General features: G+C 41.2%; 1 protein-coding gene across 15 annotated transcripts in view; it reads left to right on the plus strand.

Moving 5' to 3' along the window:
- Positions 1 to 1,756: 1,756 nt before the first annotated feature.
- The window catches only part of NEK10 (NIMA related kinase 10), a 180,592-nt gene continuing 156,094 nt past the window's right edge, over positions 1,757 to 26,254 (plus strand). For 3 of the 15 annotated variants that reach the window (XM_074345393.1, XM_074345395.1, XM_010959638.3), the window contains exons 1-3: positions 1,764 to 2,398; positions 16,063 to 16,183; positions 16,444 to 16,504. In XM_074345393.1, coding sequence (XP_074201494.1) covers positions 16,113 to 16,183; positions 16,444 to 16,504 — 132 coding nt within the window. In that variant the 5' untranslated portion in view covers positions 1,764 to 2,398; positions 16,063 to 16,112. Of the gene's footprint in view, positions 2,399 to 2,650; positions 2,842 to 15,427; positions 15,599 to 16,062; positions 16,184 to 16,443; positions 16,505 to 26,254 lie in introns of all 15 variants that reach the window. The other 12 variants (XM_074345389.1, XM_074345387.1, XM_074345398.1 and 9 more) reach the window with 10 other exon arrangements.

The raw sequence follows: 26,254 nt of genomic DNA on the forward strand, positions 1-26,254 counted from the left end.
AAAATATTTCTGTCAATATATTATTCTCATCTACAGAAGTTTGGGGGTGTCTGTGTGTGTGTGTGAGAGAGAGAGAGTTGGAGGTGGAGCCAAGAATGGAGATAATGAATTTCTCAACTCATTTTGGCTTGGTCTGGCTCCTTAAGGCATATCTGATCTCTCCAGGGTCAGTTCTGTGACCTTTACATTCCTGCCTCTAAGCTTGTAATGAAAATATTCCTCTTGTTTGGAGAACCTTCCTTTCTATTTCTCTGCTATCCTTTCAAAGCTCAATTTGAGTTGCGCTTTTTCTTCGGATTGTGCTTGGCCTCGTCCTGTGTTCTGTACGAGCATTCTCACGCCTCCACTCCAAATGTGTGTGTGTTTAAAATCCTGTTTTTTGGGTTTTGTTTCAGTCCTAGACCAGTAGGGGGTCTGTCAGAAATATGGGGAATTGTTTTTGTCTTCATGCTAAGTTGACTTTGAATATTTATCTCGTCCAATACCTACTTGAGTTACTTTTATTTGTTCCTTATAGTTATGACATTATACTGTTTAACCTTTGAACCATGTAATTTACATGACTTGTGAATTCACTTCAGGATAGTAAAAGGGGTATTCAGCAACAGGAGGAAGGATGTTCGGTCTTACAGATTTGGACCCCACCACATAACCTGGGTGCAAGAATGACCCCTTTGGTCGTGTATATTTATCGAGTTCCAGAGCAGTGTGGGGGCCCTCGCAGGTGGAGGTGATGGTGCGCCTCTCCTCCAGAGCCCAGTGTCTCATGCCACTTAGTCATCTGTGCCACCTCCAGTGATTGCAGGGAAGGCCAAAACAGTAAGGTTTTATTTTGTTGTGAAGGAAAAAGATGGAAAGCACATTCAATACTCTGATGGAGTTCAGAGGGGTAATTTTGTCTCACTGCTTAATATTTAAAACGTCTGTAGAGAATACTTTTTCTCCTTGGCACAAGTCTGCCCTCCGCTGTCAGCTTTTTTTGTGTTTTATGGGTAACATTATTCCTGCTGGCTTTATGTTCTCTGAAGCTTAATTAGTTCTGCTATATTCACCTGAGTTTGACTTTCAGTTCACCTTTCTGTATTTCCAAAGTGGAAACTTACTATTTTAGTTTAGAAAAGGTGTTTTCAATTACTCAAACCTAAGTGTTGTCCCATTGGGCCGACTTTTCATTATTATTCAAAGCAGAGAAACATTAGGGGAGTGTTCTGTGTATTCATCTTAAATCAAGTTTTGGGACATTTAATCACCGCGCTAACTGACCTACCAGTGGGCATTGGAAAGGATGTAAGATGGGGTTGAGGAAGCCCTATGCTTAAGGAAATTGTCAAGGGAGAGGCGTGGTGATTAAGCCTAGGCTCTAAATTGAAACTCTGTGTCAGATTCTACCCTGACTCCATCGCTTACTAGCTCTGCCATGTTGAGCCTCCATTTTACAACTTCAGGGTGAAAAAGAACCAGATGATGTGAAGAGTAAGGGAAACAACAAGGAAAAGGGTTTTGAACAGTCCCTGGCACAAAATAAGCATTCAGTATGTTGCGTTTTTTAAAGCTTTATAATGTGAAGTTTTTTTGCTTTTTTTTTTTTTTAAAGAAAATCTTTAATACAATAGAAACTTAAATAAAAAGAAGCTTCGGACTTCCATAGAAGGTAAAGAGACTTGCCCAAAGCCACAAAACGCTCTAGTGATAGGTCACACAGGTCGCCCTTGCTTTTACACGGCCACATCCCCGTCGCCCGAGGCATGCGGTGCGCCCGAGCAACTGAAAATGTTTGCACCTTAACTGTAGCTTAAATGAAAGCTATTTAGCATGCGCATTGCACCTTTTCAAACTATATCTCTGCTTTGGAAGAGAAGTGATTTTTAGTCCGTAGCAATTTTTTAAGTTGAACAGCCAAAGACGAAGCTGCGCGTCTCCAGCCATTTTAGTTCAAACGCTAAAAGCGGGCGCACCAAGTCTAGAAGCACCGACGGTCCTAGGAGCCCTGTGCACAAGCCAGCAGCGCCGGCTCTGGCTTCCGAAGCGCCGCCTCCTCCCCGCGGCGGCCGGGCGGCAGGACCTGCGCGTGCTGCGGTTGCTACGGCAACCTGAGGCTGGCGTCCCCGTCGCTAGGGCGCCCGGCCGGACGTAGCACGGCCGCCTCTGATTGGCTGAGTGCCCGGCCGGCGGAAGAAGGCGGGTCGCCATTGGCTAGGCCGCGCCAGTTGCGGGCCGAAAGGAAGACTTGATTGGGAAGCCAACGGTGCGGCTGGCACGGTGCCCCGAGGTTGCCGGGACCCGGCGTGGGCCGCGGGGAGAGGAACACGGCCCATCTCTGGGGCAGTGTGACAGCAGCAGAGACAATGAGAAGGACGACTTCGGGCTTGGCCTGAAGGAGGGGCCCTCCTCCGGCGCGGTGAGTGGCGCAGGAGCGGGCGTTCCTCGGTCTGCGCGCGGTTTCAGGCTGGGTCTCCAGGGAGATGCCCGCAGGTGTTTGCGGAGCAGCCCGGGGCTTCGGACTGAGCTTCCCTCGGCGGGAGGCGAGGCTGAGAGTGCGGGCTGTCGCGGGTAGGGGCGTCACTGTGAGCCTGTCTCGTAGCAGGTGGGTTCGTGGCGGGCGGATGGATGGTGGGAGAGCGCTGTCGACGATGTTTGATGGTCTTTTCAGTTCGATGAAGGACTCTGGTTACATGGAGGCTGAGTGTGTTTCCAGTATGCTCCAAGCCCTCTGGAAGCTCATTCACAGAACCGTTTATGGGCGTCACTTCTCTGCCTTCCCCTCGTATGCCGCTGCTCTGACTGTCCCTGTGCTGCCCTGCTCCACGTGGGTGAGCCTGTTCAGGCCCATGCCCTCTTCAGGTATCATGTGTCTGCTGTGGACCGGAAAACCTCCACCTCCAGCCTAGGCTGCTCCACTAAGCGACAGACCCTCAAACCCAGCTGCTAGTTAACTGTACACATGTGCACCCTAAACATGCCCATAGAGTGCCTCGCCCTTGAATTCCCTACCTTGGGCACCACCATCTACTCAGTTACGGAAACCACATCTGGACAGCATCTTCGGCACTTCCTGCCTCTTCTGCATTTCCATCAGTTATCACGGCTCTACCTTCTTAATAGCTGTCAAATCAGTTTCCACATGACCACCTCCATTCTCACTATTGTCATTGCCACCAGTTTCTTGGTTAAATTCAACACCCATCCAGCTTCCTGGATGGCAGTTTGGCCCTATCCAATCCATTTTTCTGTTTATTGTTAGACTGATCTTTATATAAAATATATATATAGGCATTTCACTTCCTGCAAAGATTCCCATTCATCCCCACCCAAACTCTGTAGTTAGGCTTTGCATCAGTGGTTCCATCTTGTTTGTTCCCAGAACGTGCTGCAGTCTCTCCTGTTTGTGGAGGTTTCCCCTATTGCTCATGCTGCCTGCAGTGGACTCCACTTTTGCACCTTCCCCAGTGCTCTCCCTCCCCAGTCATTCTCTGTGTGTTGCCCAGTTACTTTTCTGCTTCCTCCTCTAGGCTCTCTCTGTGAGGGCAGAGGCCAGGTTCGTCTCACTCACCATTTGTTTTATCTGTCACAGTAGACCGCACAGTACACTGAACAAATACTAGTTAAATGAATGAATCTCTCAAAGGAGAGGTTACTGTTTGTCATGTGAAGATTTTCCTTTTGCAAGATGAATGTTGAATTGACAGATTTTATTTTGATTTCAAGATCCTTGGTATTGGAAACTATTTCAATGCACAGTCTGAATTTCATACTATAATCATTATAATGGTAGCTGTTGTTAAATGGCAGAAGTTTAACATAGGAAGCAGAGAGAGTACAGCATAGTTTGCAAGGGATAGGCTTTGAATAGGACGTACGTGGGTTTGAATCCCAGCTTCAGCCTTTTAGCTCGTTGGCCCTTTCTTTATCTGTGGCTTTTTTTGTTTTTAATTGAAGTATACTCAGTTACAGTGTGTCAGTTTCTGGCATTTGGTAAAATGATTGCTCATACATACCTAGAGGTCCGATTTCCCTTCATCTCAGCTGAAGACTCTGGAACAGTTGTAATAAAGGTCATGCACTCAAGTCCACAGAGTTGGCTCAAGTCAGAGCTTATTCAGTCTTGGCTTAGGAATAAAGTTGACATGAGGTCTAGCTTCACAGCCCTCAGCAGAGTCCACTCAACGAAATGACAATCAACTAACCAGTCTTGGCTGGGACGTGATGCTGTACACCAGAAACTGACATGTCATAACTGACTATACTTCAATGAAACAAAAAGAGAAACAAAATGACAATCAAATGGCACCTATTACTAGAAGAGAGACTAAAAATCTGCCTCTAAAAAGTGAAATAAAAACAAAAGGCAGATGGATAAAGTCCAGCAGCCATAACATTGATCCTGGGCCATTGGGGAAAAGTTACACAAGGATTTAGTGTATTTTGCATCAACGACAAGGAATTGTTAATTAATTGGGGGAAATGGTGGGAAGTAATATTTGACTATTAAAGTGGTGAACATTTATCTAGAAAATTCACTTAGTCAAGTAGAGAGCTGAATAAATGCTACCAATAAGTAAGACTAACACGGGAGGCTCCGCTTGGCTTTATTTTTATTTATTTATTTAAAATTTTTTGTTGGTTTTTGCTTTTGGAGGGGAGGTAATTAGGTTTGTTTGTTTGTTTGTTTATGTATGTATTTTACTGGAGGTGCTGGAGATTGAACCCAGGACTTCGTGCATGCTAACTAAGCATGGCTACCCCTGAGCTATACCTGGCTTTAAATTCCTGTTCTGCCACCAGGGGTTTAAAACTCTATGACTTGGACAAGTTACTTATGCATTCGGGGCCTCAGTTCCCCCATCTGTAAAATGGGGACCGTAAAGGTAGCTGCCTTTACTGGTAGTTACATTGGTTAATGTGTGGAAAGCAATTAGAGTGTATGGAAATCTATGGAAAACATTTGCTTTTATTATTGTTGTTATTATTACTGGATATGACATCTTGGCCAAGTTACTGAAACTCAATGCCTCAGTTTCTTCATCTGTAAGTTGGAGATACAACATCACCCCGTCACAGGATTGTTTTGAGGTTTAAACAAATACATCAAATCCTAAATAATGTCAGGTGTAACAAATTTAAATGAAGCACGTGACACTAAAATACAACCTTCTTTTTCATTTTATGTCTAGTATTTGTCATCAGTGAATCAAAGCCAGTGAATATAGGCAAATGATTTAAAATCAGCATGACAAGCTCTAAAGGCTGAAGTAATAGTAATATTACCAAGGATCATATTCACAACAGCTGTCCTGATCACAACTTAAATAGCTAGGGACCATTTTAAAGGAGTTTTCACCTTATTTCATTTAGTTCCAACACCATCTTATAATGGGGATATAATCATTTCTATTTGTTGGTAAATGAGGAAACCAAACATCAGAGGGGCCCAGGGACTTTCTGAGGTCACTCAGCGGGCGAGTGGAAACCAGGTCTCCTTCACCCGTGGCCCTCCTTCAGGCTGCATCCCCGTGGTGTAACAGGAGGAAATCACATTCCCAAACCTGTTGGCTCTCATCAGTGGAGACCCCAGCGTTCATAGCATGTGTCTGCTACACTTGCTTATCTTTAGGAAATTATATTGTCCTAGTCTCGAGGTCGCCTATATGTAGCACGGATATCTTCCTTTGTGGCTTCCTTGTGTTCATAAAGAGATTTTTGTCAAGCCAACATTCTGGATTAACTGGATACTGGTTGTCAGCTGGGGCAAATTTCCCCTCTGCTGATTTTTTTCCGTGTTAACCACGACACTCCACTTATACCTGGAACTCCCCCAATCACTTTTTAAAGATTAATTACTTAATTTTATTTTGTGGGAAGGTAATTAGACTTTTATTTATTTACTTATTTTAATGGAGGGACTGGGGATTGAACCCAGGACCTTGTGCATGCCAGGCACACACTCTACCCCTGAGCTATATAACAAGGTCCTCACCCCCTATCACATTTCACTTGTTCATTCACTCAGCAATCTTTTTATTTTTTGGTAAGTTTTTTTTTTGGAGGGGTAATTAGGTTCATTTATTTAATTATTTATTTAGTGGAGGTCCTGGGAAATTGAACCTGGGACCTCGTCCATGCTATGCATGCGCTCTACGACTGAACTATACCCTCCCCCCTCACTCAAGAATCATTTATTGAACACTTCTGTTATAAACCAGCAACGCGGCGCTAAATGCCTGGGATGAGGAAACTGGCTGTCTTCCCCAACCAGGACTAGTTTACAGTAAACTAAATGAGGAAGGCATGTGTATTCGTTGAACTGTTGCCTGCATCTGCTCCTTCATTAAGAGCTGCGAGGCAGTGGCTGGTGGGGCTGTGACCACTTTAAGGAGGTCAGTGAAAGTCTCCTTAAAGAATGGATACATGATTTGAGACACGATGGATGCTGAGAGAAATGAGGGCTCAACTGGTCAGATTTGTACCACAAAAAGGGTGCTTTTGTTGCTGCGTGGAGAACAGACTTGTTGGGAAGAGAGAGAGATTTCTCCCGAGATGGTGGAAGTCCATTTGGGAAGTGGATACTGTGGTTCAGGTAGCGATGATGTCGGTGAGGGGTCTGCAGTGAGGACGGAGAGAAGTGGGCAGACAGGGACTGTATGGAGGAGAGAAATAGTGACCAAAAGAGTAAGGGGGTGAGGAGAAGAAGTGGCGTCTTCCTGAGCTTCATGCCAAAGCTCTGTTCTTGATTTCAGATACTGAGATTCTTTCATTCCTGTAGCCTCAGAGACCACTGTTGCCCACCTCTTTCCAGACACCATCGCATCCCATTTCATGAGCCTTTCTGTAGCTCTTGCCTCAGCCCACAGTCGTTCCCTTAAATTCATTCAATATACCATCTCCTTTGGAACCTAATTTTCTCTCTTTTTGTGTTCTTATTTCTAGTATTCTTATTGAATCTCTTGTATTAGGCTGAACCATAAGAAAAAAATTTTTAAAGGCCCAATATCAGCAATTTCATGTTGTTTAACCTACATATTTATGATCTCCCATACATGCTGAGTTGTGAATAGTTTTTTGTTTTTATTCTTGGTGGGGGTAGGTAATTAGGTTTATGTGGATAGATTTTTTTTTTTGCAGTGCCCAGTAGAGTCTTGTGCAGTCAGTAAATTAAACATGCACATAAAAATAACCTTTAATGGAAAAAATATGAAAACGAATATATGTACGTATATGCATGACTGGGACATTGTGCTGTACACCAGAAATTGACACATTGTAATTGACAGTACTTCAATTAAAAAAAAAAACCATGGCCATAAAATGCAATGTTATTAGAGGAAACAATTTTATTTTATGGCTCAGAAAGTAATTCTAGCTTTTTGCAGTGCCGCCAGTTTTTAGGAACCTGTGTTTACCCAGTGTTCGCTTCACTCTTTGAAGGTCTAGGGGGTTGGGCTGAATCCGCACTCACTTATTATCAAGACTTATTACCATTATGGCTAACTTTGGGGGGAAGACATTTGTTTTTTTTTTTTACCACATCTTACTCCGTGCCGTATCCTCAGTGCCTGGCATATCCGAGCAGATCAAAAATTATTTCTTGAAGGAACGAACATATGTCATGGTCACCTTTCTCTCTCACATGAAAGCAGAGAATTGAATGTAATCTTACTATGTTTGGGGGGAGTCAATGAGTAAAGAGGAATTTTGTGTGCTGCTTTAGTTACTCACAAATATATTTCGTTATGCACAATGCAGTAGCCATTCAGAGCATCCTTTGGAACTACCGGCATGTCTGCAGGCGTTTCCCTTCATCACAGAGACAGGAGTTAAAATGCAGATAAAGCTGGAGAGTAAGAAAATCATAATGGTGTCTTTTGTCGCATATCCTGGTTGACCTCGGAGCAGCCTTCGGAGTCCAACTTGGGTTAGCATTCACCAGAAGATGAAGGCAAACTCTTAACGGAGTGTCTCAACTTGGAGCAGGTGCTCCATAAATATTTGGGGGCATGAGTGGGAGATAGACTACTATTATCCTTTGTGATTCTTTTTACTACCAAGTGCTTGTTGAAATATAAAACAGCAGGTGGTTTACAGTATAAACTGTTTGCAGAAGGAAGGTTTCAGGGCTGCTGACTCGGAAGCCAGGCTATGAGAATCCTTGCTGGTAACTGAGGACACTGCTGCCAGGGGCGGTTCTGTGGCAACGGCGTCTTTGTTTTGCACCATATCATGATGTTAAGATACACCACCTACCTGTTTCACACGAGTGAACGCGGACCAATGGATGTGTGTCTGTAAGCGAGCCAAGGTCTGGAAAATGAAGTTATGCAAGCATCACTCCTTACGATAAATATGACCCTTTGCCTTCGGCTAAGAGCCAATGTCAACAAGTTCTCTTTCCCACCCCCTCTGGCTGTTAAGATGTAGACTCTGGAGGGGAACAGGCACTTTTCTCCTTGTCCTAAAAGTGCTGTGTGCCCTTGGAACCACTGTATCCCTCTGAGTCTCAGTTTCCTTGTGTTAAATGGAGGGCACTCAGTCATGGTCTTTAGCTGGGAACCTGTAGATCTGTTTTGTTTGTCCTGTGCAGGTGGCTTGTTTTGCTTCATTTTAAATGTGCTTTTGTATTGCTTTATTTGGGAGGGTGGCGAAATTACGTTTGTTTATTTATTTATTTATTTTAATGGAGGTGCTGAGAGAGCTGAATCCTAACCACTAGACCACCAGGGAGCATCTTAATGGAGGCACCGGGGATTGAACGGGGGACCTCATGCATGCTAAACATGCACTCTACCACTGAGCTATGCCTTCCCCCCTTTAATGTGCTTTTGAATCTCTTTGTGGGGGGTGTACCTTCTCAGGTTTCACTGATGGCACCTACTCTGCACCTGTCCTTCATTTCTAGGTGTTTCTGGTTCTGGTCAGGTGTTAGACCCCTGTTACTAGAGGTTCGTTCTTTTTTATTTTAATTTTTTGTGGGGGAGGTAATTAGGTTTATTCATTTTTTAAATGGAGGTACTGAGGACCTTTTTTTTTTTTTAATTTTTATTAATTTTGTTTAGGGAAGGATGGTGAATAGGTTTATTTATTTATTTTAATGGAGGGACTGGGGATTGAACCCAGGACTTCACTCATTGCGCTCTACCACTAAGCTATATCCTCTCCCTCCCCCAGAGGTTCTGTCTTGAAATAACGGTCTGTTCTTCTAGCTCCACACATATTTCCCACTGAAGAACAATAACAATGTAATATAAGGAATAAAATCAAGCCTACAGTTTAGAGACCCAGACTCCCCTTTTGAGCTGTAATATGTAGAAACAAGTCATGTTTCTTTTTTTTTTTTCTCCTGGGGAATGATAATGGAATTGGTTTTTAATATTTATTTATTTCTCTTACGAGCAAGAGGTAAAAAAAATTGAGGTTCATCTGTTTTTGCAAATGGAGAAAACTTCAGGAGAGCAGTGTTAAGCATTCATGCATTTTAGATTTGACTACAGACGATGGAATGACAATAGTTCATTAGAAGGCATAAGAATACCCACCTTCGGTTATGCTTACCACGTCACTCAGTTAAACTCTCTTAACCAACATTCACCTAAAAAGTTTGGTATCATCAACACCTCCTTTCTTTTCTTTTTTCTTTTTTTAATTGAAGTATAGTCAGTTACAATGTGTCAATGTCTGGACAAGTCATGTTTCTTACAGGAGTTCCTTGACTTTTTGATCACTTACTTTTTGAATGTGTGTGTGTGTGTGTGTGTATCTTTTATTTTAAAGTGATTTGTCCAATTTAACTTGACACTTTCTGTGCAGGGTTTCTAGTTTTCTAAAACACAAGCAATTTGAGAAGACCAGGCACCTATATCTGTGAGATTAAGTGCAATTATTCTTTGTAAAAGGAAACTCTCTGTTCTCAAAGCACTTTGCTTAAATAAACTGCTCAAGTGGCCAGTGCACTTTTAAGTGTTTATTTTGAAATAACTTGAGAGTTGCATAAAACCTGCAAAAATAGTACAGCGAGTTCCCATACGCCCTGCACTCAGCTTCCCCTCATGTTAGCAGCTGGCCTCGCGGTGGTACAACCATTAAGACTGAGAAAATCACATCTAACCAATACATTTTAACACATCTTTCTTATTTTTGGCTGCTCTATGTGAATTATATCTTATTTCAACCACGTTTTTCCCTCAAAAATTTAAAGAGATTTTAAGAAAATATATCTACAGCAAAGGAATTGGAGAAATGACTCTTCATTTTTCATTTGCAGCTATTTGTGGGGCTTAGAGTTCTCAGAGTTTTTGTTTTTTTTTTTTTAATACCTACCTGAGCCCAGACAGAACTCCCATCTTCACATCTAACGTGGAGGCTAACCATAATTCAGACAAAGAAATAAGGACTCCGTCTGGTTGGTCCAAGAAGTTCTAATTTTCTTTTGTGGTAAGGTTCATAACAGTTTATTTTAGGGCCTTTTCAGAAATAATAAACCTGATGTAGCAAAGTGGTGATTAACCCTACTCACGCCAAATCCTTCTGAGTAGGATTTTTTTTAACCATTAGTTAATGTCATAAATAAAATGGAATATTTACAAAGATGCAGCCTAAGTGATTAGAAGGAAAACCAGGTAGTTGTGGGATTTGAAGCTATTTCCCGAGATGAATCAAATGATTTTCTGTTTGATCTTTAGTAAAGATGAAGCCATTTAATGATCTATTGAGCAGCTAAGGCAACTACAGACTAAGAAAAGAATTTCTGGGCAGAGAATCTGAAAACCATATCACAAACTATCCCCATGGTATTTAGTTAGTGGGTTTACATTGCACCATTTAGATTCATTACAGTCAGTTAATTTTGCCGCAGTGTGGATATCTTTCTGTCCTGTGTGTTTACCCTGCAATTTCCAAGAGATTGTGAGCAAGCCAGGTGTGTGTCTCTGGGGACTTTTAGTTTTAACCCAAATTTCAGATGACAACAGGAGATAGGAATTACTTTCAAGAATTTCTTTTACAAAATGGATTTAAAAATTCAGCAATGAGTCACAACGGTGATTATGTCTGTACTTGACTAGGGCTATAAACATCAAACCATGTGGCTGTCCCATGAGGATAGAAAGACCTTGGCTCTCTGAGCTCAGATAGAATTTGGGTTCTGTGTCTGACATGTACAGAGGAAAGATACTAAAAATTTCTGTTCTTAAAATATGCATTTGTATTTTATATATAATCCTTCACTTCTATGCCCACTCCCATTTTTTTTTAAGAAAAATACTAAATTTCACCTTTCCCGTTTAGAATCAAAGGAAAATCAATATGAGTACAAATGTTTGTGTAGCAAGTATTGTAATCTCTTTGGCCTCTCATCTGTAAAATGATGTTAGAAAATGAGTGGTTTTTCCAGAGGGAGGATATAGCTCTAGTGGTAGAGCACATGCTTAGCATGCAGGAGGTCCTGGGTTCAATCCTTACTACCTCCTTCAAGAATAAATAAGTAAATAAACTTAATTACTCCTCCCCCAATAAAATCCCACAAAAAAAATTTTAAAGCTAGAGAATGAGTGGTTTTCTATTTTTCTTTTTAGCAGGGGAACCCTTTTCTCAAATGAAACTGTACAGAGAACCCCAGAGAAGCAGGACTGCTTGGGTGGAAGTGGAGAGCTGACGTTCAGCCAAAGCTACTTGGCCGAGGTCCTCCACTCCCAGACTCATTCTCACCCTCCCTTGGTTGTCCTGGAATTGACAACTGGGGTAGTCCTTTCAGGATCTGTACTTAGGGCAGTGGTTCTTAGAGAAACTTATAGGGTTGCTGTGAAAACAATATTGTCATCTGAAAAGAGAGACCTCACTTGTTTCGGCCAGTGCTATTCAGGTGGACTTCAGACTAGGATGTTACTGATCATGAGGCGATAAGTACAAAACTGAGGGTAAGCATTTAGAAATGTTTACAGCAGTTTCCCATTGCCGCACTGTCCAAGCACATGATCAGTGATGGACCTATTTTGCTGAACAGGATATAGAACAAAAAGTGTGGGTCCACAATAGACTGGAGTCAGAAAAAGAACAACTTTATAGATAATTTGAAAAGCACTGTTCATGGATATTGTCTTATATAGGACTCTGGTTTTCCTCCTAAAGATTGAATAAGTAAGATCATTCCTGAGTGTGTTCAGTATTATTATAACATTACACGTACTCATCAATTGGTTTGCTTTACAAGGAAGCTTTATAAAAGATTTTTTGAACCAAAAGAATAATGACTTTTTTAAAAAAAAAATTCTTTTATCCATTCATTAAGTTTTTTATTCAACAAATATTTATTGTTTGCCTACCATGTGTCTGGTGAATAAAGAGGCCCCATCCCATAAGGCAGGGATCGTATTGCAATATTTCGTGTATGGAGTTTGCAGTGTGGGTCGTACAGGCTGCACTGGGCACTGAGCAGGAGCACTTGGCTTGCAGGGGGGTCAAAGGAGGCTCTAATCCTAAAATTAAATACTTTTCAAAGAGCAAATAATTCACAAACGTTGGTAAAAATACCCGAGCCACTGCTTATACAGATTGTGACGCCGATATTGTTTTGGTTCACATACTGCGCTTACTCTGTGCAGTTTGCTGTTGTCTCTGTGTATGTGTGTGCGCGTGCAGGGGATGTGTCTGTGGATAAAGCAGACTGCCCAAACGGGGCTTCTGATCGAGCGCAAGGAAACTGAAAAATCGATAGGAATCCCTCTGATGACGAAGCAGGGTGTTGTGGTTAAGTGTGAGCGTGTGGGGGTGAATGGGTTGCAGAGGAGGGGACACCTCACCAAGGAGGGGACACCTGAGCTGAGACAATGAGAGTGTGAGACGGGGACGCAGGCGGCGAGGGCCCAGGCTTTGGGGCAGCAGAACCGCAAGTTTGGAGCCTGAGCGCGAGGTAAAGGGTGGAAAGAGCTCGGAGAAGTCAAGAACGGTCCAAATCATCGAGGAGGTGGGAGCTGGACTCAGCGGCCCCGCCCACCAGCACGCGGCCCCGCCCACCAGCACGCCGCCCCGCCCACCAACACGCGGCCCCGCCCACCGCGTGCATCCATCTGCACGAGGACCCCTGGCGTCCTCACCGGCGGTTCCCCAGGCGCCGGGGGCCTCCGCAGCGCCCCGCATCCCTAAGGACTGCTTGTGTGCCCCAGGTATTGGCTTCAGGGTTCTTTTTTCTCCTAACCGCGAGTTCCTGGGTCTCTCTGGGAGGCTTCCTCTCAGGCTGCTGGGTCAGTTGGCCTCATCAGCAGTGCCAGAGGGACAACAACCTCCCTCAGGGCCCCGTGCCCCTCACCAACGCCCCTCACCCGGAGCGTTTGCTCGGGGCCGGCACCTCCCTGCTTGGCCCTTGCCCTTGGCTGACCTCCGGGGAGCACGTCCAGAGCCAGTGGTTTGCTTCTAGGGAAAGACGTGAACCGCCCTTCCTCCCCCCCCCCCCCCCATTTTGAATTATAACCGTTGGTGGTGTGTAATCATTTTTGTTAATTAAAGTTGGGATTAAATTAAATATTTTATAGCATTCCCAACTTCTGGAAGGGTTTTTTTTTATTTTCCAGAACAGTTTACGTTTTAAAAGCCATCGAGTGGAAAGGATTTATTTTTTTTATCCTGAAGGCAATTGCCTTTTTTCGTCTGATGCTGGTGAATTTGTTTACTGTTTAATTAAGTGAAACAATTCCAGAGAGTCATCTGTTTTCACTCTTCCAGCTCACCGAGTAGAAGCTAATCTTAAACTGATAAAACTATCAGATGATTATTTCCTGTTCACACACCGGGTCTGTAAAATTGCAGAGATTAAACAAGGGAAGAAGACAGGCATTTAGCAGGGTTTGATTGTGGTGGATGCGATCAGAAACCTCATTTACACACTTTTTCAAGTGTTAATCACCGTGGCTTTCACTCTTGTTTTTAAAACAGTCTCTGGCTGTGGTTTGAGCAGAATTTGAAGCCAACAGGCCAGTGTGCCTATTTGACATTTCCCTTCTGGCCTTGAGGGAAAAGTAGATTTAAATTATATTTATTTTGAATGGATTTCCTTGTATTGTAGAACTTTGGGGGTATTTTAATATCAATATATAAAGAGTGCTTGGATCTTTTGCTTTTGAAAAATTATGTGCAGATCATTCATTTTCCTCCCTCCCTCCCTCCGTTCCTTCCTTTTTTCTCTCTTTTAAACAGATGCTAAATCAAATCTCTGACTAGCTCACAAAACATGGTTTACAGTTCCTAAGTGGGTTTTTCTTTGCTTGTAGTATAATCATACCTAGGATAGCCTCTCTTACCTTTGTTAGTTTTCGGTCTGAGATTGGACGTGGTACACATTCAGTAAGTATTTGTTAAAAGAATTGTGTTAGGTCCTGGGCATAATCCTCAAATATTGATATATTGTGCTTTTCTTGCTGTGCATCTTTGAGGAGAGCCTTGGTCCCCAGCTCTTAATTCCAGCTCAACTATTTCTCACAAATATGACAACTATATTGGGAAAATCATTTAAAAATACTTAAAGTCTTCATTCATTTCACAAAATTAAATTTTACTAGATTCTGTTGCAGTAAAACACCCATTGGCACATTCCTTTTGCCTCTAAATACCTCTGAAACACTTGGATTTTGACCATCAATTTCATAATACATTGAGGCATACAATTAAAAGACAACAGTGCATGCTTTTTCATGCCTGAAAAATACTCTGAAGTCAAACAGTGGCCTTGAAGCACAGTTGGAAAATGTTACATCCAGTCAAGAATTAAACCAATAGTATATTTCATTTTGTGTTTGCTGTGTAATTGAACACATGGGTATCTTCACCTTTCTTTCTGTTTTTATTCTGGAAACCAAAACAATTGAATCTGAAATTGATTAGGGGAAAAGGGTAAACGAATAAATTGTTCTTCAGTGGTGAACTCATACTTATCTTTTGGGTAGGATTGGGAAATAATACTCAGATTTATCCTGGAAAGGGTGACCATGATCACTACAAAGCTTGATTCAGAAGAGTGAAATGCCTATTGGGTTTTATTCTCAAACTGGCCAGTCTCACTGGATTGTTAAAAAACAAAATTCAACTTAGTACATTTTAAAGATGTTATTGGTTTTATTCAGCAACTCATGAATTGGGCAACGCTCAATCCAGTAGATAAAAAGAAGTCCTGAGGAACTGGACAAGATGAAAGGCTTACAGGCAGAAGGGAGCAGGAGGGAGGCAGTGACACTAGTGAAAAAGCGGATTGTTTGTTGCTAGGTTACTTTTCCTAAAGGGGAGGGGAGGGCTTTATCCAGCAGCTTACCTAACTAATGCTGATCAGGCGATTCCTGATTGGCTAGTTTAAGTTTCCATTTCTGGCAGAGCTGAAACTGTGATGAAATTGTTTGATGACCCGGGGATTAGCATAAGCGACTCCATTTTGAGCCTGTTGTCTTGTTTTTAACAGGTGGTTGAGTGAGTTCAGGGGCTGTGCGGGACTGACCCAATTCCTGCAGAAGAGGTTATGACCAGAGATGACCCACGTGGGGATTCAGGTGGCAGCTCGAAAGCATCAGGAATTCTGGAAACCCAAGGGCATTTTGTGGGTTGCCCTTGACACTGTAATGCTTATTTGCAAGTGGGTGGAGCTTTCTCTGGGATTTTTAGGGGCAGGAGGCCTGATGAGAGGGAACTCCCTGAGCTAGCAGCGTTCTGTTACGGAAACTTGTCAAGAAAGACAAGCGAGCTGGCACAAAAGCATCCGTTGAGCTTCAGGTATTTGCTCATAGGCTTATGTTTTGGAAGCCCCAAATAGAGGTACTTTTCCTGATGAGCAGACCAATACTTGTTGGGACAATGTGTTAGAATATTTGAAATCAAGAATGACTCAGAAAATACAGGCTCATGCACTACTGTAATTATAAACTATGCCCCAAGTGTATCCAAAGGCTTTTGAATGGTGCATAGTAAATGTTCTTCATATTTTTATTGTTTTAGAGATAATTGTTCATGCATATTTAAATAAGTGTCATAAGTCAATTTTGCCTGCGTTAATTGAGAATATTTTGGAGTGCACAACCCAACTGAAGTTTTTCCTTCTAGTTTACTTTGAAAGGAGTGCGATGCTAATTCTGGGGCATTGATGGTTTACAATGCCTGATCAAGACAAAAAAGTGAAGAACACAGAGAAATCAGCCGATAAGAAACAAGGAATCACCACCAGGTAACTCCATACTGAGTCTTTGCTAGGTATTTATTTGGGCAGTGGCCAGCAACCTAGATCTAATGGCTTTTTGAGAAATAGAGTAGAACTTTGACAGCTACCACCCTGGGTTACATTTATGTACTAAAATGTTTGATCATTTTTAGAATTCTAAGGAAATGTTTAGCTTGGATACTCCGAGTGGCAGGGCTACTGTGCGTAGCATGACTAGTTCACCCGGAGTCTTCTGTTGGTTGACATTCTGTTATTCTTTCTCCTAGGGACTATTCAGATCTAAAAAGACTTCGGTGCCTTTTGAACGTTCAATCAAGCAAACAACAGGTAGTGTTTTCAAAGAATGTGCTTGCATTACCAACAGAGAAATCATATGTTTTCAGAGGGACCCATTTAGCATCTTTATGAACCATATGCCTGTTTTTCTTTGTCCTTTCACATGTTTTGTCTTTCTTCATCCAGCCGTTTCTCTCATAGCTGGTTCATATTCTCCCCATAGTCTGCATCCACAGCCTTTTCATTCTTTTCCTCTCAGGCCTGGGCCCTGCTTTAGTCTATGCTCGGCACCACGTGTCCTAAATTAGCAAAGCTCTTCAGTGTGGAAGCAGCGTACTCTCCTGTTGCATGCCCGATGTTTGACTCCACAGAGCTTTGGGGAATTTGATTTCTCCCAAACACGTTCACATTTCCCTCCTTTTTCCTTCCCACCTCTCATGCTGCCCAGTTGGTACAGCACCACTCCTGATACTTGCTGCAAATTGTATCTCACCAGAAATAGGAGAAGAGTGAGTTTGGGCTATTTATATAATAGCATTGTTATTTTTTTAAATAGTGGTAGAGTGGTACTGCTGCTTGAATTTATCTCTATAATCATTTCTTTTTGGCTTAGCTTCTGTGAGACTTTGGAGAGTCAAGAGAGGCCATCAATGGAAGTTTGGGGAATAACACAGAACTGCTAATAGTAATCAAAACAGCTGACACTTACTTAGCGTGGTCTGTTAGTAAATGGCAGGGGTGGGATTTGAACCCTGGGAGCCTGGCTCCAGAATCTACTTAAATTTGTTGATGAGCTCATGTGGTAATATAGTCTTGCTGGCTTTTGTTATATCCACTGAACTTACCAGAGAAATACAGCATTAAAAAATTTTTTTTATTGAAGTGTAGTTATTTTATGCTATAGTATTCTATTAGTTTCAGTTGTACAATATAGTGATTCAATCTTCTTTAAGATTATACTCCATTTACAGTTATTTTAAAATATTGGCTGTATTTTCGGTGCTGTACAATATATCCTTGTAGCTTATTTACTTCATACGTAGTAGTTTGTACCTGTTAATCCCCCACCTCTAAATCACCCCTACCCCCTTCCTTCTTCCCACTGGTAACCATCAGTTTGTTCTATCTGTGAGTCTGTTTCTATTTTGTTATATTCATTTGTTTGTCTATTTTTTAGATTCCACATGTACAGTGAATAAGATACAGGATTTGTCTTTCTCTGTCTGACTTATTTCACTAAGCATAATATTCTCTAGGTTCATCCGTGTTGTTGCAAGTAATAAAGTTTTATTCTCTTATGTCTAAGTAAATTTTATATTTGTGTGTGTGTGTGTGTGTGTGTGTGTATATATATATATATAAAATAAATATTAATCTGTTAATGGACCCCTAGGTTACTTCCATATCTTGGCTATTGTAAATAATACTGCTATGAACATTGGAATTCATGTAACTTTTCATATTAGTGTTTTTGTTTTCTTTGGATATAGACTCAGGTGTGGAATTTCTAGATCCTATGGTGGTTCTATTTTTAGTTTTTTGAAGAACCTCCATACTATTTTCCACATAGGCTACACCAGTTCAAATTTCCACCAACGGCATTCCCTTTTCTCTGCATCCTTGCCAACGTTTGTTACTTGTCGTCTTTTTGATGATGACTGTTCTGACATATATGAGGTGATATATCTCATTGTAGTTTTGGTTTGCATTTCCCTGATTATTAGTGAGGTTGAGCATCTTTTCATGTGCCTGTTGGAGATCTGTATGTCTTCTTTAGAAAAATGTCTATTCAGATTGTCTGCCCATTTTTTAATCAGGTTGTTTTTTTTTGATATTGAGTTTATGAGCTGATTATATATTTTGGATATTAATCCCTTACTGGTCAAATCATTTTAGAATATATTCTCCCACTCAGTAGGTTGTCTTTTTGCTATGTTGATGGTTTCCTTTGCTGTGCAAATGCTTTTAAGTTTAGTTAGGTCCCGTTTATTTTTTCTTTTGTTTCCTGTGCTTTGGGAGACAGATCCAAAAAAATACTGCTGCAATTTATGTCAGAATGTTTTCTTCTAGGAATTTTATGGTTTCAGACCTGACCTTATATTTAGGTCTTCGACTCATTTTGAGTTTATTTTTGTATATGGTGTGAGAAAATCTTCTGATTTCATTATTTTACATGTACCTGTTTAGTTTTCTCAGCACCACTCATTGGAGAGACCGTCTTTTCCCCATTGTATATTCTCACCTCCTTTGTCATAGATTAATGACCATAAGTATGTAGGTTTTTTGGAGGGCTCTCTGTTCTATCCCATTGATCTATGTGTCTTTTTTGGTGCTAGTACTATGCTGTTTTGAATACTTGTGGCTTTGTAGTATAGTCTCAAATCAGGAAGCATGATGCTGCCAACTTTGTTCTTTTTTCTCAAGATTGCTTTGGCTCTTTGGAATCTTTTGTGGTTCCATACAAATTTTAGGATTATTTTTCTGATTCTATGGAAGATATCATGGATATTTTGATAGGGCTTCCACTAAATCTATAGATTGAGTATTACGGACATTTTAATATTAATTCTTCCAGTTCACAAACACAGGATATGGTTTCATTTGTTTGTGTCATCTTCAGTTTCCTTCCTCAATGCCTTATAGTTTTCAGAGTATAGGTTTTCACCTCCTTAGTTGTTTATTATTAGGTATTTATTCTTTTTGATGCTGTTGTAATTGGGATTTTTTTTTTTTTGCTTTCTCTTTCTGATAGTTCCTTCTTCTTGTATAGAAAAGCAACAGATTTTTGTGTATTAGTCTTGTATCTTGCAACTTTATTGAATTCATATATTAGTTCTAATAATTTTCTGGTGGCAACTTTAGGGTTTTATTAATATACTATCTTGTCATCTGCAGAAAGTGATAGTTTTACTTCTTCCCTTTGAATTTGGATGCCTTTTATTGCTTTTTCTTGTCTGATTGCTGTGGCTAGGACTTCTAATACTATGTTAAATAGAACTGAAGAAAGTGGGCATCCTTGTCTTGTTCCTGATTTTAGAGCTTTCAGCTTTTCACCATTGAGTATGTTAGGTGTGGGTTTGTCATATATAACCTTTATTATGTTGAGATGTGTTCCCTACCAACTTTGATGAGGGTTTTTATCATGAATAAATGTTGAATTTTGTCAAATGCTTTTCTGAGTCTGTTGAGATAATCATGTGATTTTTATCCTTCCTTTTGTTAATGAGGTGTATCACATTGGTTGACTTGTGGATATTGTACCATCCTTGTGACCCTGAAATAAATCCAATTTGATCATAATGTATGGCCATTTTAACATATTGAATTTGGTTTACTACTGTTTTGTTGAGAATTTTTGAGTCTATATTCACCAGAGATATTGGCCTGTAATTTTCTTTCTTTTTTTTTTTTTTTGTAGCGTCTTTGATTTTGGTATCAGTGAAATGGTGGTCTTGTAGAATGAATTTGGGAGTGTCCCTTTCTCTTCAGTCTTTGGGAGGACATTGAGAAGGACAGACATTAGCTTTTCCCTATATGTTTGGTAGAATTCCCCTGTGAACCCATTTGGTCCTGGATTTTCGTTAGCTGGGAGTTTTTTTAATTACTAATTCCATTTCACTGTTAGTGATCAGTATGTTCAGATTGGCTGTTTCTTCCTCACTCAGTCTTGGAAGGTCATATGTTTCTAGAAATTTATCTGTTGCTTCCAGATTTTCCAATTTCTTGGCATATAACTGTTAGTAGTATTCTCTTAGGATTTTCTGTATCTCTTTGATAATGCTTGTTACTTCTACTCTTTCATTTTGTATTTTCTTTATTTGGGTCCTCTCTCATTTTCCTTAATAAGCCTGGCTAAAGGTTGATTAAATTGTTTGAGTTTTTTGTTTCTTAAGGTAGGCCTGTATCACTATAAACTTCCCTCTTCAAACTGCTTTTGCTATGTCCTGTAGACTTTGGCAGATTGTGTTTTTATTTTCATTTGTCTTGAGGTATTTTCTGATTTTTCTCTTTGATTTTTTTCAGTAACTCTTTTTTTTAAGTAACATGTTGCTTAGTCTCCATGTGTTTGTTTTTTCCATTTTTCCTCCTGTGATTGATTTCTAGTTTCATACCACTGTGTTTGTAAAAAAAAAATGCTCGATCTAATTTCTAGTCTCTTAAATTTGTTGAGACTTGTTTTGTGGTCTAGCATGTGATCTATCCTGGAGGACATTTCATGTGCCCTTGAAAATGATGTGTATTCTGCCATTTTAGATGGAATGTCCTGTAGGTATCTGGTCTGATGTGTCATTTAAGGCCAGTGTTTTCTTACTGATTTTCTGTCTGGACAATCTGTCCGTTGATGTAAGTGAGGTGTTGAAGTCCCCACTGTAACTGTTAATTTCTCCTTTTATGTCTGTTAGTATTTGCTTTATATATTTAGGTGCTCCTGTAATAGATGCGTATATGTTAACAAATTTTTATCTGCTTCTTGTATTGATCCTTTTATCATTATATAATGCCCTCCTTTGTCTTTTTTTTTTTTAAATAAACTTTGTTTTAGAGTCCACTCTGTCTGATATGGGTATTGCTACCACAGCTTTCTTGTCATTTCCATTTGCAGAAATTTTTTTTCCATCCCTTCACTTTCAGTCTGTATGTGTCTTTAGCTCTGGAGTGCATCTCTTATAAGCAGCATATAGATAGGGCTTGTTTTTTTTTTTTTTTAATCCTGTCAGCGAACGTATGTCTTTTGATTGGGGCACTTAGTCCACTGACTTTTAAAAAAGTGATTGTTGATAGGCATGTACTTATTGCCATTTTGTTAATGGTTTTCAGGTTGTTTTTGTAGTTCTTCTTTGTTTTCTTTTTCTTTTTGTTTCTTTCCTTGTTGTTTGATGATTTTGTTTAGTGGTAGGCTTGTGTTCCTTTCTCTCTTGTTTTTATATATCTATTGTAGATTTTTGATTTGTGGTTACCATGGGGTTTATAAATCTACTTGTTTTAAACTGATAATTTTCTAAGTTTAAACACATTCTAAAGATCTACAGTTTTTTACTCCCCTCCCCCCGTTATGTCTTTTTTGATGTCATAGTCTACATTTTCATGTTTATCCCGTAACTGTTTGTTATCATTATAGTTCATTTTAAAATTATTCTTTTTAAAATCTTTATACTAGCTCGCTTAAGGGGTTGGTCCACAGTCTATGCTATGTATTTGCCTTTGCTGGTGGGATTTTTTCTTTCCTAGAAATCCCTCTTCTTGTAGGCTCTTCTTTTCCACTTGAAGAAGATCCTTTGATGCTTCGTGTTTTAGTACCGATGCACTCTTTTAGTTTTCGCTGTCTGAGAAGCTCTTTCTCTCTCCTTCAGTTGTGAATGATAAACTTGCTGGGTAGAGTGTCCTAGGTTTTAGATTTGTACCTTTTCCTTTCTTTAAATGTGTCATGCCGTTCTTTCTGGCTTGCAAGGTTCCATCAGAAGAATTAGCTGATAGCCTTATGGGGGTTCCCTTGTATGTGACTGTGTTTTTTTGCTTGCTGCCTTTAGAATTCTTTCTCTTGCACTTTTGCTGTTTTAATTATATGTCTTGGTGTGGGTTTCTTTGGGATCATCTTGTTTGGGACCCTCTGTGCTTCCTGTACCTGGACGTCTGTCTCCTTCTTCAGGTTCAGAAAAGTTTTCAGCCATAACATCATCAAGTACATTTTCAACCTCTCTCTCTCTCCTCCTTCTGGGACCCCTGTTATGCAGATGCTAGTATGCTTGATGTTGTCCTAGAGGTCCCTTGCACTGTTGTCATGTTTAAAGTTTGTTTTTCTATTTGCTGTTCTGTTTCAGTGATTTCCATTATTTTCCAGATCCCTTATGCATTCTTGTGTATTGTGTGCTGTTTATTCCCTGCTTTGTGTTTTTCATTTCAGTTACTGTTCTCTTCAGCTCTGATTGGTTGTTTTATGTTTCCCAGTTTCTTGTTAGAATTGTCACTGTTTCATCTTTTCTTTTCCCAAGTTCAGTTAGCATTCTTATTAATAATGCCTTGAAATGTTTATCTGGTGAATTATTATTTGTTTCGTTAGTTTTTTTTTTTTTTTTAGATTTTTTTCTTGTTCTTTTATTTGGAGCAAATCCTTTGTGTCCTCATTTTGGTTAACTGTCTCTGTCTCTATGAAATTAGGTGAAACAGTTACTGAATCTGGTCTTGAAGGGACGTCCTTGTGTGGGAGTGTCCCTGTGCAGGCTGCACGTGCCCAGTGGCTTTGGTGGGAGAGCTAGATCTGCACAGGTCACGTCTTCCCGCAGGGTGTGCTGACAGCCATCACCTTGCGGGGAGGTGGGGCTGGAGAAGGAGAGGCCAGAGCCAGAGCCAAGTGTGAGCTGGGCTGCTTCTGTGCTTGGTGGCTGTCACCGCTCTTTTAGGGGCTGGAGTTGGGACCCAAGTTGCTGGAGCAGAAGCCCGGAGGGTCAGGTCTGAGCTGGTCTGTTCTGTCTAAGTGTGTACCCTCCCCCTCCCAGTATCTGCACCCTGCCCCAGAGGGGAGCCTCACTGGAGCAGGTGGAGCCAGACTGGGCCCCCTCTTTGGGTTGAGTATGCACTGGGCTGGCCCTGGCAGCTGGTCAGTGCTGGAGACAGCTTCCGATCCACCTCCTCTGCAGAAGCCGGTAAAGGCTGCCCACTGAGGATGCTGTGCTGGGTCCAGGCTGGCTCTGTCCCCCTTGTGTCCAGGTGTGCACCCTCCTCAACTACGCGGCCTTCACTCTAGTGCAGGCCGTGCTGGAGCGACAGGGGTCAGGGCAGCGCTCGGGGTGGCCCCGCTGTGCGCTGGGGCGCTCACGGGAAACCAGCCGGAGCCCGGGCAGTTTCTGTCTGCTTCCTCCGCCTCATTCCTGGGAGCAAGCACGTGTTGTTGTGCTCTTTGTGAGTGGAGTGTCACCTTCTTACAGTCCTCCTGTAAGTCCCACTGTTTTTTTTTTTTTTTAATGCTGAAATACTTTAATATCCACATCAGAAAGATGAATTTTGATCTTTCTCACAAACACGAACACAGAGATTGCCTCAGAATGAATCATAGGCCCTAATTCAGTAGTAAAAATGATAAACTGTGAAACACACCTGAATTCCATAATTGTGTTGGCACTTACTGTCAAATCTCAATTGTTCATGTATCTGCACTTTTGGTATTTTCCCTGTCATTTCCTGTTATCCATCATTTGGTTACCCATGGTTACCCCTGGTTACACTGAGGGACTCATCTTCCCGGTTTTGGACCCCAGGGCTGGGGCTCAAACCAGGAGATCCCTGGGAGGATCTCCGAGCCTGTGACATCCCCTCCTGTGTGTGTCCCCTCCTGGGGGCACAGGTCGGCCCGTCACTCCTCCTTCCTGCCCGACCCCCTGTGGCCCTTTCTTTACACCGGGTTGTAGGAGGGGCTTCCTGCCGTCCTCCAGGTGGTTTTCAGTGAGAATTTCTCTACAGGTACATGTATTTTTGATGTGTTCTTGGTGGGAGGTGAGCTCTGCGCCTCCTATTCTGCTGTCTTTTAAAAAAAAATTTTTTTTTATTGAGATATAGTCAGTTTACAATGTTGTGTCAGTTTTGGTGTACAGCACCATGCTTCAGTCATATACATATATTCGTTTTTGTATTTTTTCCACCGTAAGCTATTACAAGATATTGAATATAGTTCCCTGTGCTCTAAAGTACAAACCTGTTTATCTATTTTATATATATTAGTCAGTGTCTGTAAATCTTGAACTCCCAGGCTATCCCTTCCCATTTCCTTTCCCTCCTGGTGGCCATAAGTTTGGTTTCTATGTCTGTGAGTCTGTTTCTGTTTTGTAAATAAGTTCATTTGTCTTTTTTTTAGATTCCACATATAAGTGATATATGGTATTTGCCTTTCTCTTTCTGGCTTACTTCACTTAGAATGACATTCTCCAGGGACAACCATGTTGCTGCAAATGGCATTATTTTATCATTTTTTATGGCTGCCTACTGTGCTCTCTTGATCTCCACCTACAGCTTTTTTGTGTATTTGTTTGTAGTGGAGAATAATTGTCTAAGGATTTGACGGCATATTAAGGTCAAACATGACAGTTCCTACACAGAGGCGCATGCTGTGTGCCCCATGCTTCCCCTGCGTTACCCTGCTTCATGACCAGAGCCCCACGGTTCCCTCAGATTAGGAAATTGAGGCACAGAGAAGTTAAGTGAGTTTCCCAGGATGATACAGTCGGTTAATGGTAGAATACGGCTCTAACCCAAATACTCTGTCTTCGCAGTGTTTGCCTCTGACCACTGAGATACCTTTTAAATGACTTGGGAAGTGAAATTACAGTTCAAAAAATAGATGAGCTTTGATTTGAAGTAAGCACAGCCTGAAAATATTTTTTTCTCCTCTTGCTTCTCCGTTCTTAAGGCTGCAACCCCGTCCCCACCCCGGGAACTCTCTTCTCCTCGCCTGCCCGTTTCAGTGTCACTACTCTCGGTCTGTCTGCGCGGTCTTCCTGGCCCACGGTGTGCTGATCGTCGTGAGCGGGTGCGCCACGTCAGTCCATTCTTTCTTAGTGAGGGAAGCAGGCTGACTCAGCATAGTTTTGGCTGTGGTTCCCATCCCTTCTCACTGTGCATCCTAAGATGTAACCAGGATGTCAGATATTCCAACTTTTTGCTTTTTCTCAAATTTGACCTTCTCCCAAGTTTCTTTCCTATCAAATTTTAACTCTTTCCAAGATCAAGATCTAATGACAGCACCTCCGTAAAAAAGGTTTCCTTTCTCTTCCATTCTAGAAGGGATTCCTCTCTTGCCAAAGTACCTTCTTTCAACATTGTAGCATCATTTTCTTCCTTGCCTTGGAAACATATGTCTACATGTCTCATTTCCTGACAAGATGGTCTATTTCCCGATGCTAGCAACTTTGACTTTAGCCTCCGGTTCACTGTATCCTGTATTCGGTGAGTTCTTGGTCAGTTTTTGCCAAATTGAATTGTAACTTAAAAATTCGGTGACCTCGTGGGCAAGTGTAACCCTCTGGCCAGGGTCAAAGAGATATGTGTGATGAGTTTTGGTTCTGCTTGTGCAGCTTTGAAGCCCACACTCAGTGGATCTGTTGTGCCTCCTTTCAACGCCACTCCCTTGTTAACACCAGGCCGGCTTCATGAAAGTGAATTTAAGAGTTTCCTCCCTTTAACCAATTTTAGAATTTGCAGTTTGTTGTCTGAGAACTTCACACAGTGTGTCTTTTTCATCATTTCACCATTCAAAAATGCGTGTTTGCAATGCTTGAATTATTCAGAAAGTAGATAGTTCTGAGAAAAAATGAAAATAATAAACAGCTTATTTATACAAAGATCCCGAGGGTCACAAAATTCATTCTTAATTCTATTTATAAAACTTCCATGCAATTTTAAATAATTTAAATAATAAATGTTACTCCGAACACCCTATTCTTTTTTCTGTAAAATAATGTGGAGATATTTATAGAAGTAAGATATTATAGTGAATAAATCAAGAATTTATTTGTATCTTGATTGCTCCAGAAAGAACATAAAGATATATAAAGTGTTTAGATTATTATCAAAGAAAAGCAAGGCTTGGAAACAAAGCAAAGTCAGAGTCCAGAGGAAATGCCCATCAGAGAATGCTAGTTGGCTACACATTAGGCTTGCAGATTTTTTGCAGTCCGTTTGAAAAAGGAAACCTGGGATTAAGGCCCACTCACCTGAGTTTCTGTTCTCACAAGACCTGGCCTGTCCTTTGATAATGAGCCAAGATGGCCGGTTAAGCTGTTGCAGCGGAAGTGAACCTCATGGGTTTGGGCA

Source organism: Camelus bactrianus, chromosome 17 (genome assembly GCF_048773025.1).
Source record: "Camelus bactrianus isolate YW-2024 breed Bactrian camel chromosome 17, ASM4877302v1, whole genome shotgun sequence".
NCBI lineage: Eukaryota > Metazoa > Chordata > Mammalia > Artiodactyla > Camelidae > Camelus > Camelus bactrianus.